Consider the following 25272-nt stretch of genomic DNA (forward strand, 5'->3'; position numbering starts at 1 on the left):
ATTCAGCAGTTGTGGCTCGCGGGCTCTAGCGCGCAGGCTCAGTAGTGGTGGTGCAGGGGCTTAGCTGCTCCGTGGTATGTGGGACCTTCCCGGACCAGGGATCGAACCCGTGTCCCCTGCATTGGCAGGCGGATTCTTAACCATTGCACCACCAGGGAAGCCCCTGATGGCTTCTCTTTGTTGTGGAGCACGGGCTCTAGGTGTGCGGGCTTCAGTAGTTGTGGCACACGGGCTCAGTAGTTGTAGCACATGGGCTTAGCTGCTCCACAGCATGTGGGATCTTCCCAGACCAGGGCTCGAACCCGTGTCCCCTGCATTGGCAGGCGGATTCCTAATCACTGCGCCACCAGGGAAGTCCCATGGTTGTTGTTTTTTTAATGTTTTTTTTAACTTAAGTATAATTTACATGTAATAAGAGTCTTCCTTTTTAATTGATAGTTGAACAAGTTTTAACAAATGTTACCACCACCACGATCAAGGTATAGAACATTTCCATCACTCCAAAGAGTTTTTCCTCATGCCTCTTGGCAGTCAATTCCACTCCACGCACCCCCAAGTCTCCGGCAGCACTGATCTGATTTGTTCCTATGGTTTTGCCTTTTACAGAATGTCTTATAAATGGAATCACAGAATTTGGAGTTTCTTGTGTCTGGCATCTTTCACTTAGCATAATGCATTTGAGATTCATCCACATTGTTAGGTATACCAGTATTTTGTTTCTTTTATTGCTGAGTAGTACTCCACTGTATGGACATACCACAGTTTGTCCATTCACTAGTTGATGACATATAGTTGTTTCTAATTTTTCGCTATTATGAATAAAGCCAATAAATATTTGTATATAGGTCTTTGTGCAGACATATGTTTTCATTTCTCTTAAGTAAATACTAAGAAGTGGTACTGCCACATCACAAGATAAGTATATCTTTTACTTGATAACAAACTGCCAAACTGTTTTCCAAAGTAGCAGTACTGTTTTGCATTCCCACCAGCAATGTATGAGTTCACAATCTCACCAGCACTTGTTACTGTCGGTTGTTTTGTTTTTTTCTTCTTCTCTTAGACATTTTAGTAGGTATGTAGGGGCTTTAATTTGCATTTCCCCAATGTCCAAGGATGTTGAGCATCTTTTCATATACTTATTTACCATCAGTTTATTAGAAAATTATTGAATTGTCTATTCAAATTTTTAACCCATTTTTTAAAAAAATCAGGTTGTATATCTTACTGAGCTATAAGGTTATAGATATATTTTAGATACAAAATGTGTTTCGCAAATATTCTCTCCCAGTCTGTAGCTTGTCTTTTTCATTTTCTTAACAGTATCTCTCAAAGGCCTGCTGGGATTTTTTTTCTTTACCACTTTTTTTTTTTTTTTTAATTGGTGTAGAGTTGACTTCCTGCTGGGATTTTGATTGGGATTGTGTTGAATCTACAGATCAATTTGGAGAGAATAGATAGCTTAATAATATTGATTATTCAAATCCATGAACATGGTATACCTCTCCATTTATTTAGGTCTTCTTTAATTTCTCTCAACAGATTTTTAACAAATTTATTTCTAAGTATTTCACTTTCGATATTATATATATTTTTTAATAATAACATTGAATTTTTAAAATTTTATTTATTTTATTTATTTATTTTTGGATGTGTTGGGTCTTTGTTGCTGTGTGCAGCTAGTTGTGGAGAGCCACAACCACTGAGCCTGAGTGCCACTACTACTGAAGCCCGCGCGTGACTGGAGCCTGTGCTCTGCAACAAGAGAAGCCACTGCAGTGAGAAGCCCATGCACCACAATGAGGAGTGGCCCCCACTTGCTGCAACTCGGGAGGGCCGCGCACAGCAACGGAAAACAAAAGCAGCCTAAATAAATAAATTTAAAAAATAAATTTATTTTTAAAAAAAGAGTACAGAAAGTGGGGCATCCTTGAGGGTCAAAGAATATGTTCTATTTTAAAAAATAAATAAAATAAAATAAAATTAGATTATGATAATGGTTGCACAACTCTGTAAACATGTTAAAAACCACTGAACTGTACACTTTAAAAGAGTAGATTTTATGGTATGTAAATTTTATCTCAATAAAGCTATTAAACACACATGTATTTGATTTTTCGTATATTCATCTGGTATCCTGCATCCTTGTCAAACTCACCAATTAGTTCTGGTAGCTTTTGTGAAGATTACAGTGCCCACTGGGAAAGGGTTCCTAAGCAAGAAGCCCCACTTCCCACATACAAAGAACATATGTGTAATTCAGAGAAAGCCAGGAGCATCAGAATTCAGGCTAGAGGCCTGAGTTCTCGGCATGGAGTCTCCCAAGATGGGCTATTCTGCTACAGTGCCCTGCAGCTGCTAGAAACCCAAACTTCTGCTCCAGTGGCCTGGGATGCCAGGGATGGTGGTGGGGCTCTCTCTATGCTGCTTGACCAGCACAGCCTTCCCTTAAGCCAAGCCCACTGCTTACCACCTCCTGAGGCCATGTGGCTGTGGGGGAAGACTGTCCAACAAAGCCACTGCCCATTCTAGCCGTCCCCAAAGAGTCCTTGTAGACAGACTGCTTGCTGTTCCTATGGTTCCTCTCAGAACTATGCCCACCGCTGCTGACAGATGCTCACTGGCTTCTCCCTTTGGCCAGTGCGTCAGGGTTTGCCAATGCTTGCCCCTTGAAGATTTCCGTAACATTCTTTGTTCCTCCCCTAGCATACTGCTCACATCCTTGATCAATTCTGGTTCCTGCTGAGCCTCTCCAATCACCAGTCACTGTTCCTGGGACTGTCCCTGTCTCACTCACCGCTTCCTAACCCTTCCCCCAACCCCCACCATCAGGAGTCGGTGACACAGGTGTGTGCATATACATGTATGTGTGTCTGTGTGTAGTGACTAGTTCCAGCCCACTTCTTTCTCACACAAGGATGATCCTGTGTGACAGATCATTTATGCAGATTTTACTGTCTAGAAGGTAAAAGACACACACTGGAAGGTTTTCTTTTTTTCTTTTTTTTTTTTTTTTTAGCTTTCTCCAATTGAAGCAGTAGGTACTTTTTTTTTTGAAGCAGTAGGTAACTCTTAAAAAACTAATACAAATGTGGCCATCTGATTTATTAAAGCTAGAGAAATCATCCGGAAGAACTGTTTCCAACTTGATCAGTGACTCAAGGATATCTGGGAGCTATTTTTGTCTCAGTGTAAGGGAGCTGCTCAATAATGATCACCAAAACAACAGATGCTTACATTTTCAAAGACCTAAAATAAAAATTAAAGTATTTTTGAATACTTTTCTTCAAAAATAAACTATATAATTATTTTGACAAACCTACCATAGAATTTTTAACTCAAGCTACTCAAGCTATAAATATGGATTTTAAATTTTTAAAAACCAAAGAACTCAATAAAAAAACAAAATATTTATTTAGAGTCAATTCAGGATTCACCATCACCTCAGTTTGGCTGAAAAATAGACACATTTTCCTGTTTTGTTTTGTTTTTCTTCAATTTCCAAATGATTTGTCAATTATATAGATTTGCCCAGAGGAAGAAAATTCATAGTCCGTGTGACACACTGAATAAGGCCTCCGAAAGATGTCCTAGGTCCTAATCTCTAGAACCTGTGAAATATGCTAACTTGCATGGTAATAAAGATTTTGCAGAAGTGATTAAGTCAACGCTCTTGAAATGAGATTATCCTGGATTATCTGGGGGCAGGGAGGGTAGGATAATGCAATTATAGGGGTACTTGTAAGGGAGAGGCAGAAGAGTCAAGTCAGAAAAGGTGATGTGACGGTGGAAGCACAGAAAGAATGAAAGATGCTATTACACTGCTGGCTTTGAAGATGGACGATGGGGGCCATAAATCAAGGAATGTAGGTGGACTCTAGAAGCTAAAAAGGGCAAGGAAATGGATTCTCCCCAAGAGCCTCCAGAAAGACTACTACCCTGCTGACACCTTGATTTTAGGACTTCTGTCCTCCAGAACTGTAAAATGATTATTTTAAGTCACTACTATTGTTACAGCAGCAATAGGAAACTAATACAGTCCACTATGGCTGTAGAAGAAGTTTCTGAGCATCTGGAATGATCAGTGCAGAGACGCAACACCTCAGCTACTTGTCTCTTGTTCGTCAAAGTGCTATGAAGATAAAAGCTTTTCAAAGAAAATCACAGAGCTGTAATGTATCTTCAATTGAAGCTATCATTTCATAGCCAATATTTTTTTCCAAACACAGTTAAGAGCCTGTGTGCGTGTATAAGGTATATATGTATGTGTTTGAAAGGTAGCTTGTGTTAAAAACAGAATGTTATTATACAGCTCATTTAGTAACAGTGGCTGCAGCAGCAGCAGCAGCCTGGTTTAAGACCTCTGTGTTGGACTTCCCTGGTGGCACAGTGGTTAAGAATCCGCCTGCCAATGCAGGGGACATGGGTTCGAGCCCTGGTCCGGGAAGATCCCACATGCCGTGGAACAGCTAAGCCTGTGCACTACCACAATGAGAAGCCCGCCCGTAGCAATGAAGACCCAGTGCAGACAAAAGTAAGTAAATAAAATGAATAAATTTTTTAAAAAAAGACCTCTGTGCTATTTTCCCATCCTCTGGAAAGAACATGCATCATCCAACTGTCATCAATTAGTTAATAAAGGCCTACTCCATGGAGATGACAAAGTGAGGGTGGTGGGTGGTGTGAAAGGAGCAGAGAAGACATTAATATATAAGTAAATCAATAAGCAAACAAGAAAACACCTGGTAGAGGAAATGTGCTCTGAAGAAAACAAAGCCAGACGATAGGCTGGAAGTGGGACTGGGGATGAGGACTGACCAAGATGGAGTAGTCAAGTTAGTCCTCGCTGAGGGCTGACCCCTGAGCAGAGAGGTCTGCTTGATGAGAGAATCAGAAGGAAGAACTTTTGGGGTCATGGGAATGAGCTCAGCATGTCTGAGAAACAGAGCCAGTGGGGCTGGATCTGAGTGAGACTTAGGAAAGACTGGGAGCAGAGGTGACAAGGTTTGCTGGATGTGGGCACTGATAGTATGAGGGGAAGTAAGGATGACTCCCAGGTTTTTGTCCAGGCAAATGGGTGGATGGTGGTACCATTTACTAAGAGACAGAGAAGATGGGCAGAAGGAAGAGATCTTTAGGACACATTAAGTTTGAGATGTCTTATTAGACATCTAAGCAGTTGGGTGGCAATACGAGGCAGGTGAGATGACTGTGGCTCATCCCAGATGTGGCAGGGCTGCCATGGGAACACTCACTAAACAAACAGTGGTGTGGACAGAAAACTTAAAATGAAGTCATTGGAGGATTTTCCTATGTGTTGTCCTCACACAATGGCTTTCTGTTTTTCCTCTGGAAGAAAAATTCAGGCTAGTCAAGGACTAGAAAGGGCAGAACAAACACAAGAGAAAGGCACCAGAAGCCCAAAATAGATGAGGACATGTTAAAGGGCACAAAGTTACTCTAAATGGATTCAGTTACCCCGCCCTCAATGAACCTTCTCCCCAGGGCTTGAGAAGCTGTATAGCAGACAGAAGCTAGTACCAGCACGGCCATTCTTGAGGAATTGGGCAGACAGAAGAAAAACTACAAGGCCAAGGCCTAACTGCTGTTGCACATTCTGCAGTGAGTCTGTTTTTTGTTGTCAGTCTCGGGCTAAGGAGGGGGGTTTGGCCTCTGTTAGAAAGAAACACTGTAGTCCTGTGTGCCAGGGTAGCCAGTGTGGCCTGAAGGGCCCCTGCAGCCTGGTCCTGGACATAGCACTGTCCCTCCAAGATGGTAGGCTCTGGGCAGTCACTCACCTCCTCAGACCTTTGTTCCCGTCTCTACAAAATGAAAGGGGAGCAATTAGACATCATTGTCAAAGGGCCCTACGTGTCTACTTGTAAGAAACATTCCAAGACTCCAAACCAATCAGTAAGTATGGTAATCCCCATCTGAGGGCTGAGAAAGCTGAGGCACTGAGAGGCTCCACAAAGGCCTGTGGTCCTGCAGATTACACTCTCAGAAGGTTGGGTCTCCTTTTTTTTTTTTTTTTTTTTTGGCCAAGCCACGCGGCTTGTGGGAATTTAGTTTCCCAAACAGGGATCAAACCCGCATGCCCTGCAGTGGAAGCGCAGAGTCTTAACCACTGGACCGCCAGGGAAGTCGCCGGGTCTCCTATCTTCTGAGGAACATTCAAGTAAGCTCCAAGCAGGTACCCATGAGGGTGAAGACAAAACCTCCTCCTTCCTGGGGTGGCCCCAACCAACTGTAGGGAAGAGGAAGATGCTTTAAAGGTAGAACAGCATGAGCTCCTGAAGACTGGGCTCCATCAGAACAAACTTCAGGTAACCCCTACAAGGTTTCTGGACCCTAGGCTTGGTCACCTGACCAGTACTACTCCCTGTGGGTAACTGGCTGGGTTCCATCAACTTTTGAGAAGGGACTGGGCACAAGTGCCTCAGGGCTGCAAGAACAAACAGCAGGAAAGGGGAACAAGGAGTGCCGGGATTTGTCTGCCAGCTCCCCTTCACTGGGCAATAGCACTCCTTTTCCTAAGAAGTAGCTCCTTCCCTGTGCCAACCCTGTGGCTTCGGTGGGGACTGCCAATCCTAGTTAGCCTCCTCCCTGACCCAAGCTGGACCAGTAAGAGATCTTCCCGGAATTTTTGTACAAGGGAGCTGGGAGGAGAGCGGGTCTCAAAGCTCTGTGCTGTCATTGTTCCAACTTCATGTAGAAAGCCAGTTTGACAGACTAAAGCTAATAAACAGAAAGCAGGGACTTTTAAGACAGGGACAGAGACAGAAAGAAAAGTCCCAGACACCATTTGAGTCCCTAAGACTTCGCTCCTCTGCTTGCCCTGAGGTATGGCTGACCAAGTTGGTTAGAGACGGGATTCTCTACCTTGAAGCAACCAAAGTTCTCTGACTAAAGGGGCCACATCCAAGCATCTTTTTCTTTACCTTGCATAACACGTGGCCCACAGTAGGTGCTCAAGAAATGTATGTTGAAATGAAAAGGGAAATGGGTCAAGGGCTGGCAGGAAGCCTGAAGTACAAGACACTGGGGTCAGACCATGCTGACACACCACCATGGGCAATCCTGGGCTTGACTGTGAGTTTTGTTATCGTGATTTTTCTTTTCAAGCAAAGCAAAGGAGTTAGAGCAATCTGCCTATATCATGCCCCCTTTTACACAGACTAATAGCGAAGCCACTTCCAAACCTTTGAAAGAGGCTGCAGACCTGGCTCTATCTCTGGGAAAGTCATTTAACTTCTCTGGTCTCAGTTTCCTCATCTATGAAACAGGGCAGGTGATGCAAATATCCCTGCCAGCTCTAGAAGAATCCATGGTTCTTAGTCCTCCTCATTAAGAGAGTCTAGCAACTATGGTCTTTCCCATACCTCTGCCTGGGTAAGTCTCCCCTCCAGCCCCACCACCCTCAGCTTCAGGACAGGACCTCCTCCAACCCCCTATTCCTGCCCTGGAGTCAAAGTCAACAACTTCCTAAGCGTGAGTCCTGGCAGGATAAGCAGTCACCCATCCCTGGATGGGCCTGGTGTGAAGCCGGGGTGATGTGCCCAGGAATTAGCGTTGTCACCCTCACCACAGGGCCAGAGCCAGCTGTCTCAGAGGACAGTGGGATGTGAGGGCCAGAAGAAAACGAGGGGGCTCAGCTGCCCTGCACAGCTATCAGGCCCTGTAGGGAGACAGGTCCAGGTGGCTCTGGGTCAAAGGATAGCTGGTGCTGCACGATAGGGACAACACTGTGACAGAGAGTGCCACCCAACTAACCATTCTTCCCTCTCCAAAGAGAATAAGCCCTGTCACTCCCAGAGAGAATGGAGGGATAGCCAGCCTGGTGCCCATATCGAAAAGCCTATCCCTGCCACGTCAGACACCTATCAGATGCCAGTGGTGCAAGGAGAAGCCACGCCAGGAGGCTTCAGGCCAGGAGGCAGGAGGCCCCAAGTGCCCAGTTCAGATGCTCTGGCACCACCCACTTCCCCCTCCATCATCACTCAGAGGGGAACTCCCAATCACAGAAGTATGGGGGTGGCTGAGGAAATGGCTCACCATCTTGGCACTCCCAGATGCCATCCCTGGTTACAGTGTCCTCAAAGTGGGAGACTCCCTATAGGGGTGCCAGGGACTCCAGCATGATTGCTCCAAGAGCTGCCCCATGCCACTCCCACCTGGCAGGACACGTCAAGGGCCTCAGTCCCAGGGGAACTAGGAATGGAGAGGACTCCTACTTCTGAGTAGAAAGATTTCCACATAATCAGCACATTAGCACAGAAACCTGGAAGGGGACTGGTGCTGCGCCTGTCCACTAGGTTCTAGTCCTAGCCCGCAAATGACCAGCACACAGGGTCCAGCTCAGGCATCACAAACTAGCCTAAGCATTGATCCCTATGCCACCAAATCAGCCATCTCTCCCCAAGAAATGGATCCTGATCATCACTGGACTTTGGGATCAGAAAGACTTGGGTTTGAATCCCAATTCTGTCTCTTCTTAGCCCTCTGAGTTCCCTTGGCTGAACTCTTTCAGGGTTGGTGGAAGATTAAATGAGGATGGACATGGAACACCAGCCTACAGGAGGCACTCCCTGGCAAGTTTCCCTGCCCTCTCTGTCTCTAGCATCAGCTCCATGGTCAAGCCAGGCACTTCGGACTTCCTGCTCCTTTCTTTCCTGAGGGAGCGAGAGGGGTGGAGCTGGCTTTCCTAACTAACAGCCCGCCAACGGCAGCCCTAGGCCTGTTCCACTCTTACTTGTCCCCAGTTTCCTGGGGAGGTCACCTGGCCCTCGGAGCAGTCGGCAGAGTTCAACAGCCATGTCATTCATGGGGCTGGCTATGGAGGGAAGGCGCTGGGCTGGCTTAGCCAGGGTGCTTCCTAAACCTGGGGTCGCTGTGGAGAGAGCACATATGTCATAGGAGACCTCATGGCAGGGCTGCTTCTCAAGGATGGTCACTCACTCAGAGTCACCACTCCCTGGAAATCCATCAGACAAATGTTTTCCCCATAACCTCAAATATCTTAAAAAATCTGATAGGACCCACTGCCTGGAGCAGCTCGACAATGGATAATGGGAAAGCAAAAGAGATTCTCTCATTCAGCAAACTCCGTGTGGTGGCATCAGGAAGTCCCGTCATAGTACTCACAAGACTGTTACCCCAAGTTCTAGGAACCTTGGGACCAAGGAACAGGACCAACACAAGCCTAAGGTGATGCTCTGGCAGCTCCAGGCCAAAGGGGCCAGGGGTGCCCTGGAGGGTCTTCTCTTTATGGTAGTTCAACATGAAAGCCAAGGCAAAGAGGGCAGGAGAAAAAGGCTATCTCTGCAGATAGCTGTGACACCAGGTAGAGCCTGCCCTCATAGGGGTACCCAGGCCCTACACTGAGATAGATGTCAGCCTGAAGCCATGGGCAGGCAGGGTGAGGGACTGTACAGCCAGCACCTGCATATAAAGGGGACTTCTACAGGTCATATTCCTCCCCAACCCTGACAGAAATAGATACCTGATTGCCAGGAGAGGCCCAGGGACATCCAGGGTGGGTCTTGCTGGGTCTGGCTAAGACATGGCTCAAGTGGCACCTGGCACATTTGGCAGGGCTACCTGCCAATGCCTCAGGCTCCCAGAGAACAGGCTGGGTCTGTCATCCATGCTCAATCAGGCTAAGGAAAGGGGTGAACTGTCCCACTAAACTGAGGTACAACCTCAGCTCCCAGGCCTTGGTATCTCTCCTCTGGGATTGGGTTTGGCTTGTCCTTATTTCCACTAAGGTCCTTTCAAAGTTCTGGGGAAAGTTAGTGGACAGATGACCCCTGGTAATGTAGGCGCCTGTGACTTTCCGCACATACTGCCAGATCCTGAGAAATGGGCATGCATAAAACCCTTCCCAAAAGAAGGCCCAGTGTGGTAGTCCAGTATTTCCAGGACCCCTAGATACGGACTCCCTCAAGGAGGCAACAAGAGGTTGAGCAGTAACTGGTCCCCACTCAGCTCCACCCTCATGTGGCCCCAGCCTCCAGCCACACCAGACGACACTTGATAATCTCTGTTTTCAGAGACTGACAAACTCAGGTTTCAGAACTGGCTCTTCTGCTGTCGATGAAACCTCTTATCTCAAAGGACTTAACTTGCCCTGAAAAACATAGCCTTAAATCCAAAAATTTTACCTCTGTGCTACAGAGAGGTAGGAGCTGGTATCTGGAAGAAGAAAACAGGATACTGTAGACAAGAAATCCCCAGGTCCAGGAATAATAACTTATTTGTTACCTCAGCTGCCTCATTTCGAAAGGCTGCCAAGGAGCCCTGATACACTGTGGTAATACAGCTCTCCCTGTGGGTGAGGTAAGAAAGGCCCATGGAAAAGGACCACGGGCTTAACTGGCCACAGGGCCAAGGGCACTGCTGGCCCAGAGAGGAGCAGCAGGGAAACAGAGGGCCTCTTACATGAAACAAGCTCCATAGAGGGTCCTGTGGCACAAACCATTAACCCCCATGTGAACCACCAGGAGTTTGGACCAGCTACCTGGCCCTTGGGCCCAACTACCAAACCACCCTCTGCCTGGACTGCCCAGTAGAACCTGCTGCCAGAGCTACAAGGCCTCTGGGTTTCTATCCCTCCACTCTCACCCAGTCATTTCCTAAGGACATTTCAAAGAAAGAACAGAATGAGAAAGGCAACAAGGGGTTGGACAGCACCAAGCACATAAACCCCAACCTATCTTCCCACAGCTGGGCAGGTCCTGGGCAGCTGTTCCAGTGGCTTCAGGGAATCTCCTGGCTGCCCCCCTTTTCCAGGGAGGGCTGCCTCAAGGTACCTTACAGGCGTGAACTCAGGACCATCACGAGTCAGCTTCTTCCCTTCACCAGCCTCAGGCAGTACTCACTTGGGAGGCTTGTACAGCGCCTACAATCAAGCCAGGGTTGCTGAGGCCTATTCCCAGGCGCACTGCCGGGATTAGGAGGAGGTAACCCAGACACCCAGTGGCGCCCTGATAATTCAACCCACTCAGCTGGAGAGAAGCACGACTTCCCTCACGGAGAGAATGAGCAGCCCCACGGCAGACCCCTGTGAAGCAACGTAGATCCTAGGTGAAAGATGCTCCAAAGAGAGGTGGTGGTCAATGATGAATACAAAGGGGGCTCATCAGCTGTGGGGAACAAGGGTCTCAGCCCACATGGAGTGGGACAGAAGCAGTCCCCATTTGGTGGGTACAGACTAACAGCACTTCCAGACTACTGGAAACCCACTTACGTGTCAGTAATCTCTAAGACATCTGCTGCACAAAGCCACCTACTATTGGTATTTGCTCTGAGCAGACACCTTATTCTGCATATCCTTAGGAGGATAGAGAGGAAGGATATCCAACACTCAGTTATTTATTGCCACACCGACAGGAGCTAGCCTCTGCCCTCATGAACCTGGCATGGACCCTCAGGGCTCTGCCCTGATCTCTGCTATCTGCTGTTCCTTTCCCATGGCACACACAGATATGAAATATCAGCTGTTTGCAGAATGTGTCCCACCCAGTAGAAGCAGGCCCCAGCCACAGGGATTAGGACACAAACACTCCCATGGGTGTGCTCCTAATAGCTCACTCTGTTAGTAAGGTAACAGTCTTAATAAGGTCAGCTCCAGGGAGAGGAAAAGATGCTCACTTGATCATGACCCATCATGTGGAATGAAAGCAGACAGTCGCCCTGCCACCCCTCCTTGCCCTACCACTACACCCTCCCCTCTCACCCCCACTGAGGCCCAGCTGCCAGGTGCCATTTGCTTCAGAAGATATGCCCCCCATCCCCAATCCCCATCTGTGGTTCTTCCAGCTGCTTCTTTTCCAACAGTTCAAGGAAAGGATGCCTCAACGGGCCTGGGTTCTCCTTTGAGGGGTTGTAGTAATTAAGGTAATAGATGCTACCCCAAGAGAACAGCTGTCTCCTCCAAGGAAATGGAAGGAGGAAACTATCAGCTGTCCAGCTCTGATGCGGATGAGGCCACCTATCAACACAGCCTGAGTCTCCCTGGCTCTGTCCGACGTACAAGACACAGAAGGAAGATCTGTTCTATCCTTGCCCCCTTCAAAGCACCCGAGCTTGGGAGAAGCCCAAATCCCCCTATATCCACACCCCGACTTTCCTCCTGCTTCTCCAATCCAGGGATCCCAGCCCATGCGGTTTGCTGCCAGCTCAACAACCGAAGGGTGGGGCTGCAGGTACACTCACCTACCTGCCGATCATCCTTCCTGGCTGCAAAGCCATTTAGTCAAGCGTTCTGACATTCTTATTTTGGGCCACACCTGTTCCTTGGTTCATACTTAAGGAGGCCAAAAACACTTTATAAAAGATAAACATCAAAACTTCCACATCTTCCAACAGAAAACCTCTGACCATGCAAGCTACGACATGCCCATATGTTCCCAGGAAAAACTGAGCACACAGCCTCACACGAAAAGCACTCCCTGTTACCACCTGCTCCCAGAGCCAAGTGAGACCCCCAGAGTGGCTACCCTCGACTCCTGACAGCCCTAAAGGCAAAGATGGGCTTGCTGAGCCAGTACAGGAAAATCTATAAGAAAACACTCAAAACATCAACATCCTGACTTTGGTTGCTATTCCATCTTCGTCCTCCGTAATTCACCTCCAGCTAATGTACTAAACGTGTCTACTCAAATACAGAAAACACAGCACTGGAGAGAAAATGTAGTTCAGATTACACCTAACTCCACTCTGATACACAAACACCCATAAAAGAACTTTAAATGTATAGGTACTTTCTTCCTCAGGTAGGAAAAACAAACAAACAAACAAAAACCTTTCTGGGGACTTCTCTGGTGGCACAGTGATTAAGAATTCGCCTGCCAATGCAGGGGACACGGATTCAATTCCTGGTCCAGGAAGATCCCACATGCCGTGGAGCAACTAAGCCCATGTGTCACAACTACTGAGCCTGAGCTCTAGAACCCGCGTGCCACAACTACTGAGCCCACATGCCACAATTACTGAAGCCCGCACGCCTAGAGCCCGTGCTCTGCAACAAGAGAAGTCACCACAATGAGAAGCCCGCGCACAGCAACGAAAAATAGCCCCCACTCATCACAACTACAGAAAGCCCACGCACAGCAATGAAGACCCGACGCAGCCAAAAATAAATAAATATATACATACATTTAAAAAAAACCTTCTCAATAACAATAGGAGCTAAAATTTGTGTACCCCTCTTTTGTATCAGGCACTATTCTAAGCACTTTAAGCACTCAATCCCCATACCCATCCCATATATGAGTTAGGTACTAGTATCGCATCCATTTTACACATGGGGAAACTGAGACCCAGAGCAGTTAAGTAACTTGCTCTAGGTAACACAGCTGCCAGGATGCAAATGCAGTGTGGCTCCAGAGTCTATGTTCTTGGCCACTGAGCTACACTGCTCGGGAAGCCAACCACAGCCCTAGGTCTTTCCTCACATGAGCAAAAGTGAGCCAGTAGTTGGTTCAACAACACTGAGCCCCGACATACAGAAAAGGGGAGACAGTGACTCCTCCTACAGAATGAAGGTAGTGGCAGAGCCCCCATGCACTATCAGTGCCACAATAGGGCGGTGATGGGAGGCTGAGCTCCAGATGAAGGCTTCTAGCCCAAGGCAGGTTGCAGGCCAGGGGGACCTGACTCGGCACTGGTTCCAAAACACATTTGGCTTACTGAAGCTACTTCACTGAGGCAAAGCACAGGGAAATGCAGGAATGGCCTGCTCCCATAGCCCAAGGGCATCTGTGCTCACTCTGGGAGAGCTGCTATAAAAAGATGTGGTCCAGTCCCAAGGAGTTCACAACCCAGCAAGGATACAGTTGCATAAATGTGGAAGGATCACATGCGACAGGGTGGCAAGTGTCATCAGAGACATGATCATGGCTGAAGGGGTCAGGCAAGACTGCACGAGGTGTCACAAGCAAGAAGGACACCTCCAGGGCAAGAAGGACATCTGCCAAGGGGCACAGCAGGAAATGTCTGCAGGATGTTTGGGGTCCCACACAGACATACTGGTGTGCAGCGTGTGTGGAGGGCAGAGGTGGCAGAAAAGGCTGAGCAGGGCCCACAGCACCTGTGTCCTGTGGGCAGAGGGGTCAGAGGTCCAAAGCAGGCAAGGGGCAGAGTGTACAAAGGGAATGGAGAGCAGAGGCCTGAGGTAAAGAGATTAATCAGGAGGCCATGGAAATAGCCCAATGGAGTAGGGATAGAGAAGGGGGACAAATTAAAGAGATGCTTGGGAAGTAGCAGAACCATGGGATGAGAGACAATTACTCTGAGGTCTCCTCCCACTTATGGGCCAAGGTGGACAGTGACTGTCAACAGAGACAGGGAACACATGAGGATCTGGTTTTTTTGTTTTGTTTTGTTTTGTTTTTAACATCTTTATTGGGGTATAATTGCTTTAAAATGGCGTGTTAGTTTCTGCTTTATAACAAAATGAATCAATTATACATATACATATGTTCCCATATGTCTTCCCTCTTGCGTCTCCCTCCCTCCCACCCTCCCTATCCCACCCCTCCAGGCGGTCACAAAGCACCAAGCTGATCACCCTGTGCTATGCGGCTGCTTCCCACTAGCTATCTACCTTACATTTGGTAGTGTATATATGTCCATGCCTCTCTCTCTCGCTTTGTCACAGCTTACCCTTCCCCCTCCCCATATCCTCAAGTCCATTCTCTAGTAGGTCTGTGGCTTTATTCCTGTCTTACCCCTAGGTTCTTCATGACATTTTTTTTCTTAAATTCCATATATATGTGTTACCATACGGTATTTGTCTTTCTCTTTCTGACTTACTTCACTCTGTATGACAGACTCTAGGTCTATCCACCTCATTACAAATAGCTCAATTTCGTTTCTTTTTATGGCCGGGTAATATTCCATTGTATGTATGTGCCACATCTTCTTTATCCATTCATCCAAAGATGGGCACTTAGGTTGTTTCCATGTCCGGGCTATTGTAAATAGAGCTGCAATGAACATTTTGGTACATGACTCTTTTTGAATTATGGTTTTCTCAGGGTATATGCCCAGTAGTGGGATTGCTGGGTCATATGGTAGTTCTATTTGTAGTTTTTTAAGGAACCTCCATACTGTTCTCCATAGTGGCTGTACCAATTCACATTCCCACCAGCAGTGCAAGAGGGTTCCCTTTTCTCCACACCCTCTCCAGCATTTATTGTTTCTAGATTTTTTGATGATGGCCATTCTGACTGGTGTGAGATGATATCTCATTGTAGTTTTGATCTGCATTTCTCTAATGATTAATGATGTTGAGCATTCTTTCATGTGTCTGTTGGCAGTCTGTATAGGATCTGGTTTCTGCAGGAAGGTAACCTCATTTTGGGGCAAGCGGGTTCACTGTCTACTGGACCTTAAGCAAAACACTGGGTTTTCTGGAGCCATGATCTGCTCAAAGACAGAGTGGAGACAGAGGAGTAAGTCCTGTGCTCTTGCCTGGAGGGCTCTTTGGCTGCCCCTTAACTGCACTTTCAGGGCCTGGCAAAGCACAATCAACCATTCATAGGCAACAGAGAGTCTGCTGGGTTCCTCAAGGAAGGTGAGAACTGCCTCCACTACCTCCATACCCACTTCACCCAGCTACTTTAAGTTCTAATCAAGCCACAACTACTGAACCCACATGCTGCAACTACTGAAGCCCGCGCACCGACAGCCCGTGCTCCGCAACAAGAGAAGCCACTGCGATGAGAAGCCTGCGCACCACAACGAAGAGTAGCCCCCACTTGCTGCAACTAGAGAAAGCTTGCATGCCACAACTAAAGATCCCACATGCCACAACAAAGATCCCACACATGGCAACGAAGATCTTGCGCGCCGCAACTAAGACCTGGCTCAGCCCAATAAATAATTATTTTTTTTAATTAACTCAAAATGGATCAAAAACCTAAACAGAAGAGTAAAATGGGAATTCCCTGGCAGTCCAGTGGTTAGGACTCCCCACTTCCACTGCACGGGGAACAGGTTCAATTCCTGATCAGGGAACTAAGATCCCACATGCCATGTGGTGTGGCCAAAAAAAAAAAAAAAAAAAAAAAGAGTAAAATTATGAACCTCTTAGAAGAAAACATATTTAATATTCTCGACCTTGGATTTGGCAAAGGATTCTTAGATATGATACCAAAAGCATGAGCAACAAAAGAAAGAAATAGATAAATTGGACTTCATCAAAATTAAAAACTGTTGTACTTCAAAAGATATCAAGAAAAGACAACCTGGGACTTCCCTGGCAGTCCAGTGGTTAAGAATCTGTGCTCCCACTGCAGGGGGCACGGGTTCGATCCCTGGTCGGGTAACTAAGATCCCACATGCCTCAGTGTGGCCGAAAAAAAAAAAAATAAAAGAATAAAGAAAAGACAACCTAATACACACACACACACACACACACACACACACACACAATGGAACACTACTCAGCCATAAAAAAACAACGGAATAATGCCATTTGCAGCAACATGGATGGACCTAGAGATTATCATACTAAGTGAAGTCAGAAAAAGACAAATACCATATGATACCATGTATATGTGAAATCTAAAATATGATACAAATGAATTTATTTACAAAACAGAAACAGAGTCACAGACATAAAGAACAAACTTACGGTTACCAAAGAGGAAAGGGGGGGGTAAGAGGAGGGATAAATTAGGACTTTGGGATTAGCAGATACAAACTACTATATATAAAATAGATAAACAACAAGGTCCTACTGTATAGCACAGGGAACTATATTAATAGCTTAAAATAAACCATAACAGAAAAGATATGAAAGAAAAAGTCAACCTAAAGAATAGGGGATGGTGGTGTGATGAATTGGGCGATTGGGATTGACATGTATACACTGATGTGTATAAAATTGATGACTAATATCCTGCTGTATAAAAAATTTTTTTAATTTAAAAATTAAAAATAAAAGAATAGGGGAAAAGATTTTCAAATCATATAACTGACAAGAAACTTGTATCCTGAACATATAAAGAACTCTTACAATTCAATAATAAGAAGATAAATAACCCAATTTAAAAATAGGCAAGCCACGCAGCGTGGCCAAAAAAAAAAAAAGTAAAAGATATTAATAGACATTTCTCCAAGGAAGACAGACAAATGGTCAATAAGCACATGAAAAGAGGCTTGATATTATTAGTCATCAGGGAAATGAAATGAAAACCACAATGAAATACCACTTCGTACCCACTAGGATGACTATAATCAAAAAGTCAGATAATAACTAGTGTTGGCAAAGATATGGAGAAATCAACCCTCATACACTGCTAGTGGGAATGTAAAATGGGGCAGCCACTATGGAAAACAGTCTGGCAGTTCCTCAAATGACTAAACAGTGTTACCATATGACCGAGCATTTCTACTCCTAGGTATACAGTCAAGAGAAATGAAAACACATGTCTACAAAAAAACTTGTACACAAATGTTTATAGCAGCATCAATCATAACAGCCAAAAGGTGGAAACAATCCAAACGACCATCAACAGATGCATGGATAAGCAAAATGTGATATATCCATACAACGGAATAATATTCTGCCACAAGAAGGAATGAAGCTCTGAAACATGCTACAGCATAGGCGAACCTCGAAAACACGCTAACTGAAAGAAGCCAGTCACAAAGGGCAACATATTATATGATTCTATTGATATGAAATCTCCAGAATAGGAAAATCCATGGAGACAGAAAGTAGATTAGTGGTTCCAGGGGCTAGAAGGAGGGAAAGTCCAGGAATGACTATTAATGGGTATGGGGTTTTTCTCTGGGATGATGAAAATAATCTGGAATTAGACTGCAGTGATGGTAGCACAACTTTGTAACTATATTAAAACCACAGAATTGTACACTTTAAAGGAGTGAATTTTATGGTATGTTAATTATATCTCAATTTAAAAATATGTACGAAACAGACTTACTTCCCTAGTGGTCCAGTGGGTAAGACTCCACGCTCCCAATGCAGGGGGCCCGGGTTTGATCCCTGGTCGGGGAACTAGATCCTGCATGCATGCCGCAACTAAGGGTCCGCATGCCGCAACTAAGAAGCCCGCATGCCACATCGAAGATCCCATGTGCCGCAACTAACAACCAGCGCACCCAAAATAAATAAATAAATAAATATTAAAAAAAAAAGAAAGCAACAGATTGATAACAGTGATTGTTCTGTATTTAATAATTAACAAAACGGATTCAATTAATCTAAAAGATCAGTCACAAAGACATTTTTAGGTTTCAGTAATATTAATCATAGTCATTTTCCTATACATTAAGAGAACGAGATGGCCAAAGCAGAATATACTAAAAGCAATGCCACAAGAAAAAGCTGCTACTTGAACAAGCTAACAAGAGAGGAAGAGAACACCAAAACATGTCCTCCCTAAAAGACCAACTGTCCCTGATGGATTCACTGATAAATTAATCTACCACCTCCTGAAGTTCCCTGACATGCCTGAGCTCTCACAGTTCTACTGCCCAGGAGCCCCAGCCCAGCCTTGACCCCTTCTAGAAGGCCTCTTCTAAACTAGTTCACTCCTGAACTAGCAAATATGATCACATCTTGCCTCTGCTGAAAACACTCCTGAAACTCAGCCATAAAAAAGAACAAAATAATGCCATTTGCAGCAACATGAGTGAACCTAGAGACTGTCATACTGAGTGAAGTAAGTCAGACACAGAAAGACAAATAAATGATATCACTTATATGTGGAATCTAAAAAAAAGGATACAAATGAACTTATTTACAAAATGGAAGTAGAGTCACAGATGTAGAAAACAAACTTATGGTTACCAGGGGATATGGCGGGGGAGGGATAAATTGGAAGATTAGAACTGACATATACACACTACTATATATAAAATAGATAACTAATAAGAACCTGCTGTATAGCACAGGGAACTCTACTCAATAGTCTGTAATAGTCTATATGGGAAAAGAATCTTAAAAAAAAAAGAGAGGATATATGTACATGTATAACTGATTCACTTTGCTGTACACCTGAAACTAACACCACATTGTAAATCAACTATACTTCAACAAAAATTAAAAAAAAAAAAGGCTCCTGCAGCTCCCACTGCTTATATATACAGAAGTCCAGGCCCCTTGCCATAGTACACAAGACTCTTCCCTCAACTGGTTCATCCTGACTGTTCCCAGGAAGCCATCCCATCACAGCAGAAAACTTATGGATCCACTCTCAGGCCCTAAAGTACCACTGCCCAAAACCATCGGGCAAACTCCTATCTGGAGTTTAGATAGGAGTTTGATATTTGCCCCTAAATGCCCCTAAATGCCAGGCTGAAACACCACTTCACAGTGCTGTGGTGCAGTAACCACCCCTACAGCTACTCTCCACTAAATACACCTGTATCTATCAAGGAGATACATCAACCCTCAAACATCTCATCTGGAGTTAACACCAAAGTCTCAAATTCTAGACACAGCTAAGGTCACTACCATCACTCCCCTCCCACCAACCATACATCCAGAACAGTCCAAATAGCTTTCACCTCAACCAATGACCTCTTAGAAATCAGAAGCAACTGGCAGAAAGGCTTTAGCTGTTATCATCCTCTACCTCTCACCTCACTACCAAAGTACATCCAAGTAGTTTCAGGTATAACTGTTTATGAATGATGATACTTTTGGTTTTGGAGAATGTTACGCTCATCGTACACACACACATGCATGCGTGTACGTGCATACACACACACAGTGACCCCAGGAAATGGAAAGCACCAAAGGGGATTCTGATCTTCCAAACCCAGTGCTGGGATGAACAGTGGCAGGCCCCCCCATCATTCCTGAGAGGAGTGTCTTGCTGCTATCCCTACATCTGTCCTGTGCTAGGTCTGCGCAGCCATTCAACCAGCCCTGTATCCGGGAAAGTCAGAGGCATCCATCATTCCTAGGGAGAATCCCTATCTAGATGCAACCTGATTCCTACTTTCCACCTTAAGGAATAATCAGGGAGATGATCAGATACAGCAGGAAGGAAAACCCGCAGGAGCTGGCAGGCAGAGTGAAAACGAAGACAGGTACAATATCCACAGAACACTGAGGCTCCTTTCTCTTGCCGAAAGAGAGATGCACCAGTGAGGATGTAAAAAAGGTGCTAGCTTTCCTGATGTGTTAGTGCATGAACTAACACCTTATCCACTGTCCCCAAGCCCCTTCTCCCTACAGGGCCAGGCAGGGTCCGACTTCACAACAATGTTACATTAACAATGTCAAAGCACAAGACCCGCAGCTCACCTCTAAGCAGCCCAGAGGGGTCAAAAGACCCATCTTATGAACAAGGCAAACAGACTGAGACAGCTCCACATGGCTCCATCTCAAACAGTTTCAGGTCAATTTAGGCAGACCTTGAACTCCTCCTACCTCACCTGCTCCACACCATGGATCCCAAACCCAATGGCCAGGCGAAAACGATTCTTACTAAAGAAGGATGAGTGTGTGGAACTCAGAATATCATGCACATGGTAAAAGACTGCATTCCAAGACCAGCTAAAAGACAGGCATGAGGGCTTCTTGATGTAGGGGCATTTAAAACAGGTAATATATTCACAAGAAAGAAAATGTGAAAGCTTCAAAAGTGAAAAATTTCCTTCCCAGTCCTATCCCCAGCCACCCTGTCCCAAGGGACAGCCAATATTACAAGTTTTTCTTAGCTTTCCAAAGATATTCTATGCGTGTACAAGCAGATACAGATATATTCATTTTCCCTCATTTTTTTTTACATTTGGTAGCATAATATACATTGTATTTTTCACTTAGTGATACATCCCAGAGATTACTCCAAAACAGTACTTGAAGAGCCTCCTCATTTTTTTCATGGCTGCATAGTATTCTTTTACAGATTAACAAAAATTCATTTAACCAATGTTCAGAGTTGCTTAAAGTGCCACCCAATAACAGATTATAGTAGTTACTTTTGTAAAACGAACCTTCTCTGCCACCAAAGCCATGCAAAAGTTCAAAGAGCACATTTAGTGCAAGAAAAAGATTTAAGAATCAGTTTACCTTTGATGGGAAATTATTTTTCTAAGCTCCCTGTTCACAAAGAGACAGAGCTATGAACACTGTAGATACATCTAGTCAGCTAAGGCCAAGGCTTGAATAACAAAAGATCACACCACAGCTGCACGCTACACAAAGAGGCCAAACATGCCACACACATTCTGATTAATAACTAAAGGACAGTTTTTGCTCAGATCAAAGCCAATTTTTTTAAAAAAGTCAGGTTCCTGACAATTAGTTGAATCCTGAGCAGGTCTAGATTTCAAGTACTTGAAATTAGTCAATGACGAAAAAACCTGATTGATATTAAACATAGATTGGAAAAGACATACGGTTTAAGTGCTACTCACTCTTTGGAAAAAGCCAGCTGCCTTCTCTGTGTCAGAGGCCAAAAAGTAGAGAGGGCCCGGGCAAAAACACAAGGACTTTTCCTGCCTCCGTGACAGTGTCAGGACAGCTTGCACCATGCCACTTACACCACTCAAGGGACAAATGGACTGAGGACCATATTCTAGAACCCACCAGCTTCTGGTAGAGGCTTTTGTCCCCTCAACTGCGCCTAGCCCAGGACTGGGCATGAACTGCTGGGCAGAAAACAGCTGAAAGGGTGCCTGGGTGGTAGAGGAGGCCCACCTGCAGGGTCCAGAGCCTTCCACAAATCTGAGGTTTGCTGACTGTAAATCTAAGTCTCACGCACATCCTCCTATTTATTAAGAAACTGCCTCAACTGTCTTCCACATGGAGGTCACTTAAAGACTCTGGTCATTAACATAGTAAGATAAAAAAGGAACCAATGTTGGTGGCAGTCTTCCTCTCCATATATGCCAGAGTCCCATGCTGGTAAGCAAAGGCCAAAAGCAGTGAGGGCTAATCAGGTGTATTCCCACTGGGAGCAAGCTCAGGTCACTTGGTTTTGACTGTAAACAGTTCAAATTCCATGAAGGACAATCACTTGCCAATTAATTTTTGGAATGGAAGCCCACACCAGCCCGGCCCAATGGCCACCTTTCAGGATCCTCCACCCAATGGCTTGGCTTAGCAAGTAGGCAGCCAGCAAACAAAGTCCTCTCCAGCTTGTTGGCTGCCACCATGACTCTCATCACAGAATGGATCAAGAGAGCAAAAAAATGTTCTCTTAGCCAATGACTCACCAGGAAGTCTGTTCATGTTGACGCCTTGAGCTGAGAGTCCTATTCCCATGTACCTTTGAAAAAGCATACATACAAAAATTCTGGTTAGCAAATGATTATGCATCTCCCTTCTCAAATATTTCTTGGTAAAAGACAGAAAAACAGGAAAAGCAATGAATGTAGAGACACTTTTAACAAACTAGTGGTTCTTGGAGAACCTTTACATTTTGATTTTCTAATGGAAATCTCTCAATGCCTTAAGCAGCTGGAGAAACAGGAGGTAGTGTCTGTAACCAGGAACCACCGGCTTCAGTTTCAGAGGAAAGTTTCCTGGAGTCACTGCTTCCAGTCCCTTGGTTTCTGGCTCCAGCTAAGGTGGCGGAATCTATTCCCAAGAAGTGCCTAAAGTAACTAGTTCAATCCTAGGTAGTGCTTGGCAGAATAATGCAAGATTAAGCCCAAAGGGACAAAGTCACTCTTCAGCAAAGACCAAAACATGGAAGAATTTAAAGCCAGCTGGATCCATATAGGATCATAAAGACCCCTCACACAGGGCTTCTTCTCTGGGGTCTCCAAATTCATTACCCTTGCCCTATACATTCACCACTGGTCTCCTCAGTCATCCAAAGCTGAAGGTGGTGGTGTGTGAGGCCCCAGAGACCCACCCCGTACTCTTCCCACCCAGGTACCTAAACAATTTAGGCAGCTACAGCCAGGTGGGACCCATGCTGGGCAACTCTGTCAAAGATATCTCAGTGGCACTCATGAGAGGGCAGGTCAGAAAAGGAAATGAACAGGGTTTTTTAGTCTAAATATTTGTAGTGTACAAAGAAACAGTGAGGTATTTCCCCAAGAACTTAGAAATAAGAGAAACAAGTCAACACTATCTAAGTGTAAAATAGTAGAAACCCACACATGATGCCTGAATTAACCGCATATGAGCATCAAGAGGTAGTTGAGAAGCTCACAATATTGAAAACACCAAGACGGCTTGGGGTAACTTTACGGTTACCCCAACCAAGACGGCTAAGGGGTAACTTTACGGTTGCATTAACAATGTGAATAAGGACTTCCCTCGTGGCGCAGTGGTTAAGAATCTGCCTGCCAATGCAGGGGACACGGGTTCGAGCCCTGGTCCGGGAAAATCCCATATGCCGCGGAGCATCTAAGCCCATGTGCCACAACTACTGAGCCTGCGCTCTAGAGCCCACACGCTGCAACTACTGAAGCCCGTGCGTTCTAGGGCTGTGTGCCACAACTACTGAGCCTGCGTGCTGCAACTATTGAAGCCCATGTGCCTAGAGCCTGTGCTTCGCAACAAGAGAAGCCACCGCAACGAGAAGCCCGTGCAACGGCAAAGAAGAGTAGCCCCTGCTCGCCGCAACTAGAGGAAGCCCACGTGCAGCAACGAAGACCCAATGCAGCCAACAATAAATAAGTAAATAAAAACAATGTGAATGAGCTTAATGCCACTGAACTGTTCACTTAAAAATAGTTAAAGTGATAAAATTTATGTGATGTATATTTTACCACAATAAAAAATGTATTTTTAAAAAAGCAATTACATGGGGTTGCCTTATTTTGACCATTTCCAAGTAGCTTACATTTACATTCTAATTGTTCCCTGTTGTAATTCTGCAAGAAACCATTTTACATACATTTCCCCACCTTGGGCCATTCTTTTTCTCTCCTGGCATGTTCCATGCACCTTATGTACCTGTTTCCTAACACTACCAGAGTCCCCACAACGTGGTGCTCCTGAAGCTGCGAGACTTCCACCTGCAGCAAATGCCCCTTTGCCCTTCTCTGGCCAGCTGCACCACTGGGTGTTGGAGAGCAGGGAGGAAGGCTCTGACCCACCCATTTTCCCCTGAAACCAGCTACCCCCCATCTTGCTGGGCAGGACCCAGGAAACGACAGCATCAACACAGGGCAGCAGCTGAATAACTGGCCTGCAGGGGTTAGGGGAAAGGGGAGGGAAGGGAAAGGAGAAAAGGGAAAGGAACAGCACTTCAAAGAATGACTCCCATGGTTCAAAAGACTCTCAAACTGCCTGCTACCTCCTGCCAGGAGGGGACCTTCAAGGACCATCAGGAGCAGAAGCTGTGTAAGCCTGCTGGCAGGATTCCCATTAGACTAAAACCTGCACATTTGCCCAGAAAAACAGCAGCCCAAATAATCAGCTTCCTTACTTTACGTGGAAGATGCTGCCAAAAGTTGGTCTCCATTCCCTTTGCACCACAGCTGAACAAGCAGCAAATTACCCCAACTGCCCCTGCAGTCATCAATCAACATATGCAAATGCAACATAGCCAGGAGTTTTCCTGACTTGGATGCCAGGCCACTTATCCTGCCCTGTTTAGAGGGGCCTGGCCTCTGCCCAACATCACATGTGATCCCATCCCTGGCATACAGGTTTCCTGACACTAAGATGAGGGCTTATGTTTGAAGCACATGTGCTTCCTGGGTGACCCCCAACTGCTTAAGGCTACTGCAAATAGGGGAGGTCAAGGGTCATCCAGGAAGAGTATGCTTGGCCACCAGCAACAGAGCTCTGGTTCCACAACTTCCCATGGGAACAGGGAACTACTAAGGCACATGCACTCAAACACAAGTTGCTTATGTCTCTGTATAGGGGAAGCCTCTTCCACCTCCAGCAGTTAGCCCTCAACACCTCCCTGCAGACTCTGCCCCACAGGTGGGACAGTGTTTACCAGTGGATGGCCTGGGAGCCTCTGTTCAAACCCCAGGGTCAACTTGAGAATCTGAGTAGATAAGCTAAGGGTAGCGCACACAGAGGAGACCAATACCCACACTTGGATGTCATGCCCCCGTGAGTGTCAATGACACAGGGAGCAGCCTCACAGAAGCCTAAGTTGCATGTTCATATGAGGTCAAGCTAAGTCAGTGTTCAAAGGGAATGAGTCCCAATTTTTCAAACATTGGATGATATTAAGTCTTTTCCAAAAGTATGATGTTCTAAAATTACAAAAAGATGCAGCCTTCCAGCAAGTCTTCATACACTTAAAAACTTAACCAACAAGTCTAAGATCAGCAAAGAGCAGAAAAAAAAACTATAAGGACACT

At 45.6% G+C, this 25272-nt stretch overlaps 1 protein-coding gene across 1 annotated transcript in view; it reads right to left on the bottom strand.

Annotated features, from left to right (window-relative positions):
- Positions 1-25272, bottom strand: part of RANBP10 (RAN binding protein 10) — a 66464-nt gene that overhangs the window by 19636 nt on the left and 21556 nt on the right. Inside the window, exon 3 of the mRNA XM_067720803.1 lies at positions 22207-22259. Coding sequence (XP_067576904.1) covers positions 22207-22259 — 53 coding nt within the window. The remainder of the gene's footprint in view (positions 1-22206; positions 22260-25272) is intronic.

This window comes from Pseudorca crassidens, chromosome 20 (genome assembly GCF_039906515.1).
Source record: "Pseudorca crassidens isolate mPseCra1 chromosome 20, mPseCra1.hap1, whole genome shotgun sequence".
Lineage (NCBI taxonomy): Eukaryota > Metazoa > Chordata > Mammalia > Artiodactyla > Delphinidae > Pseudorca > Pseudorca crassidens.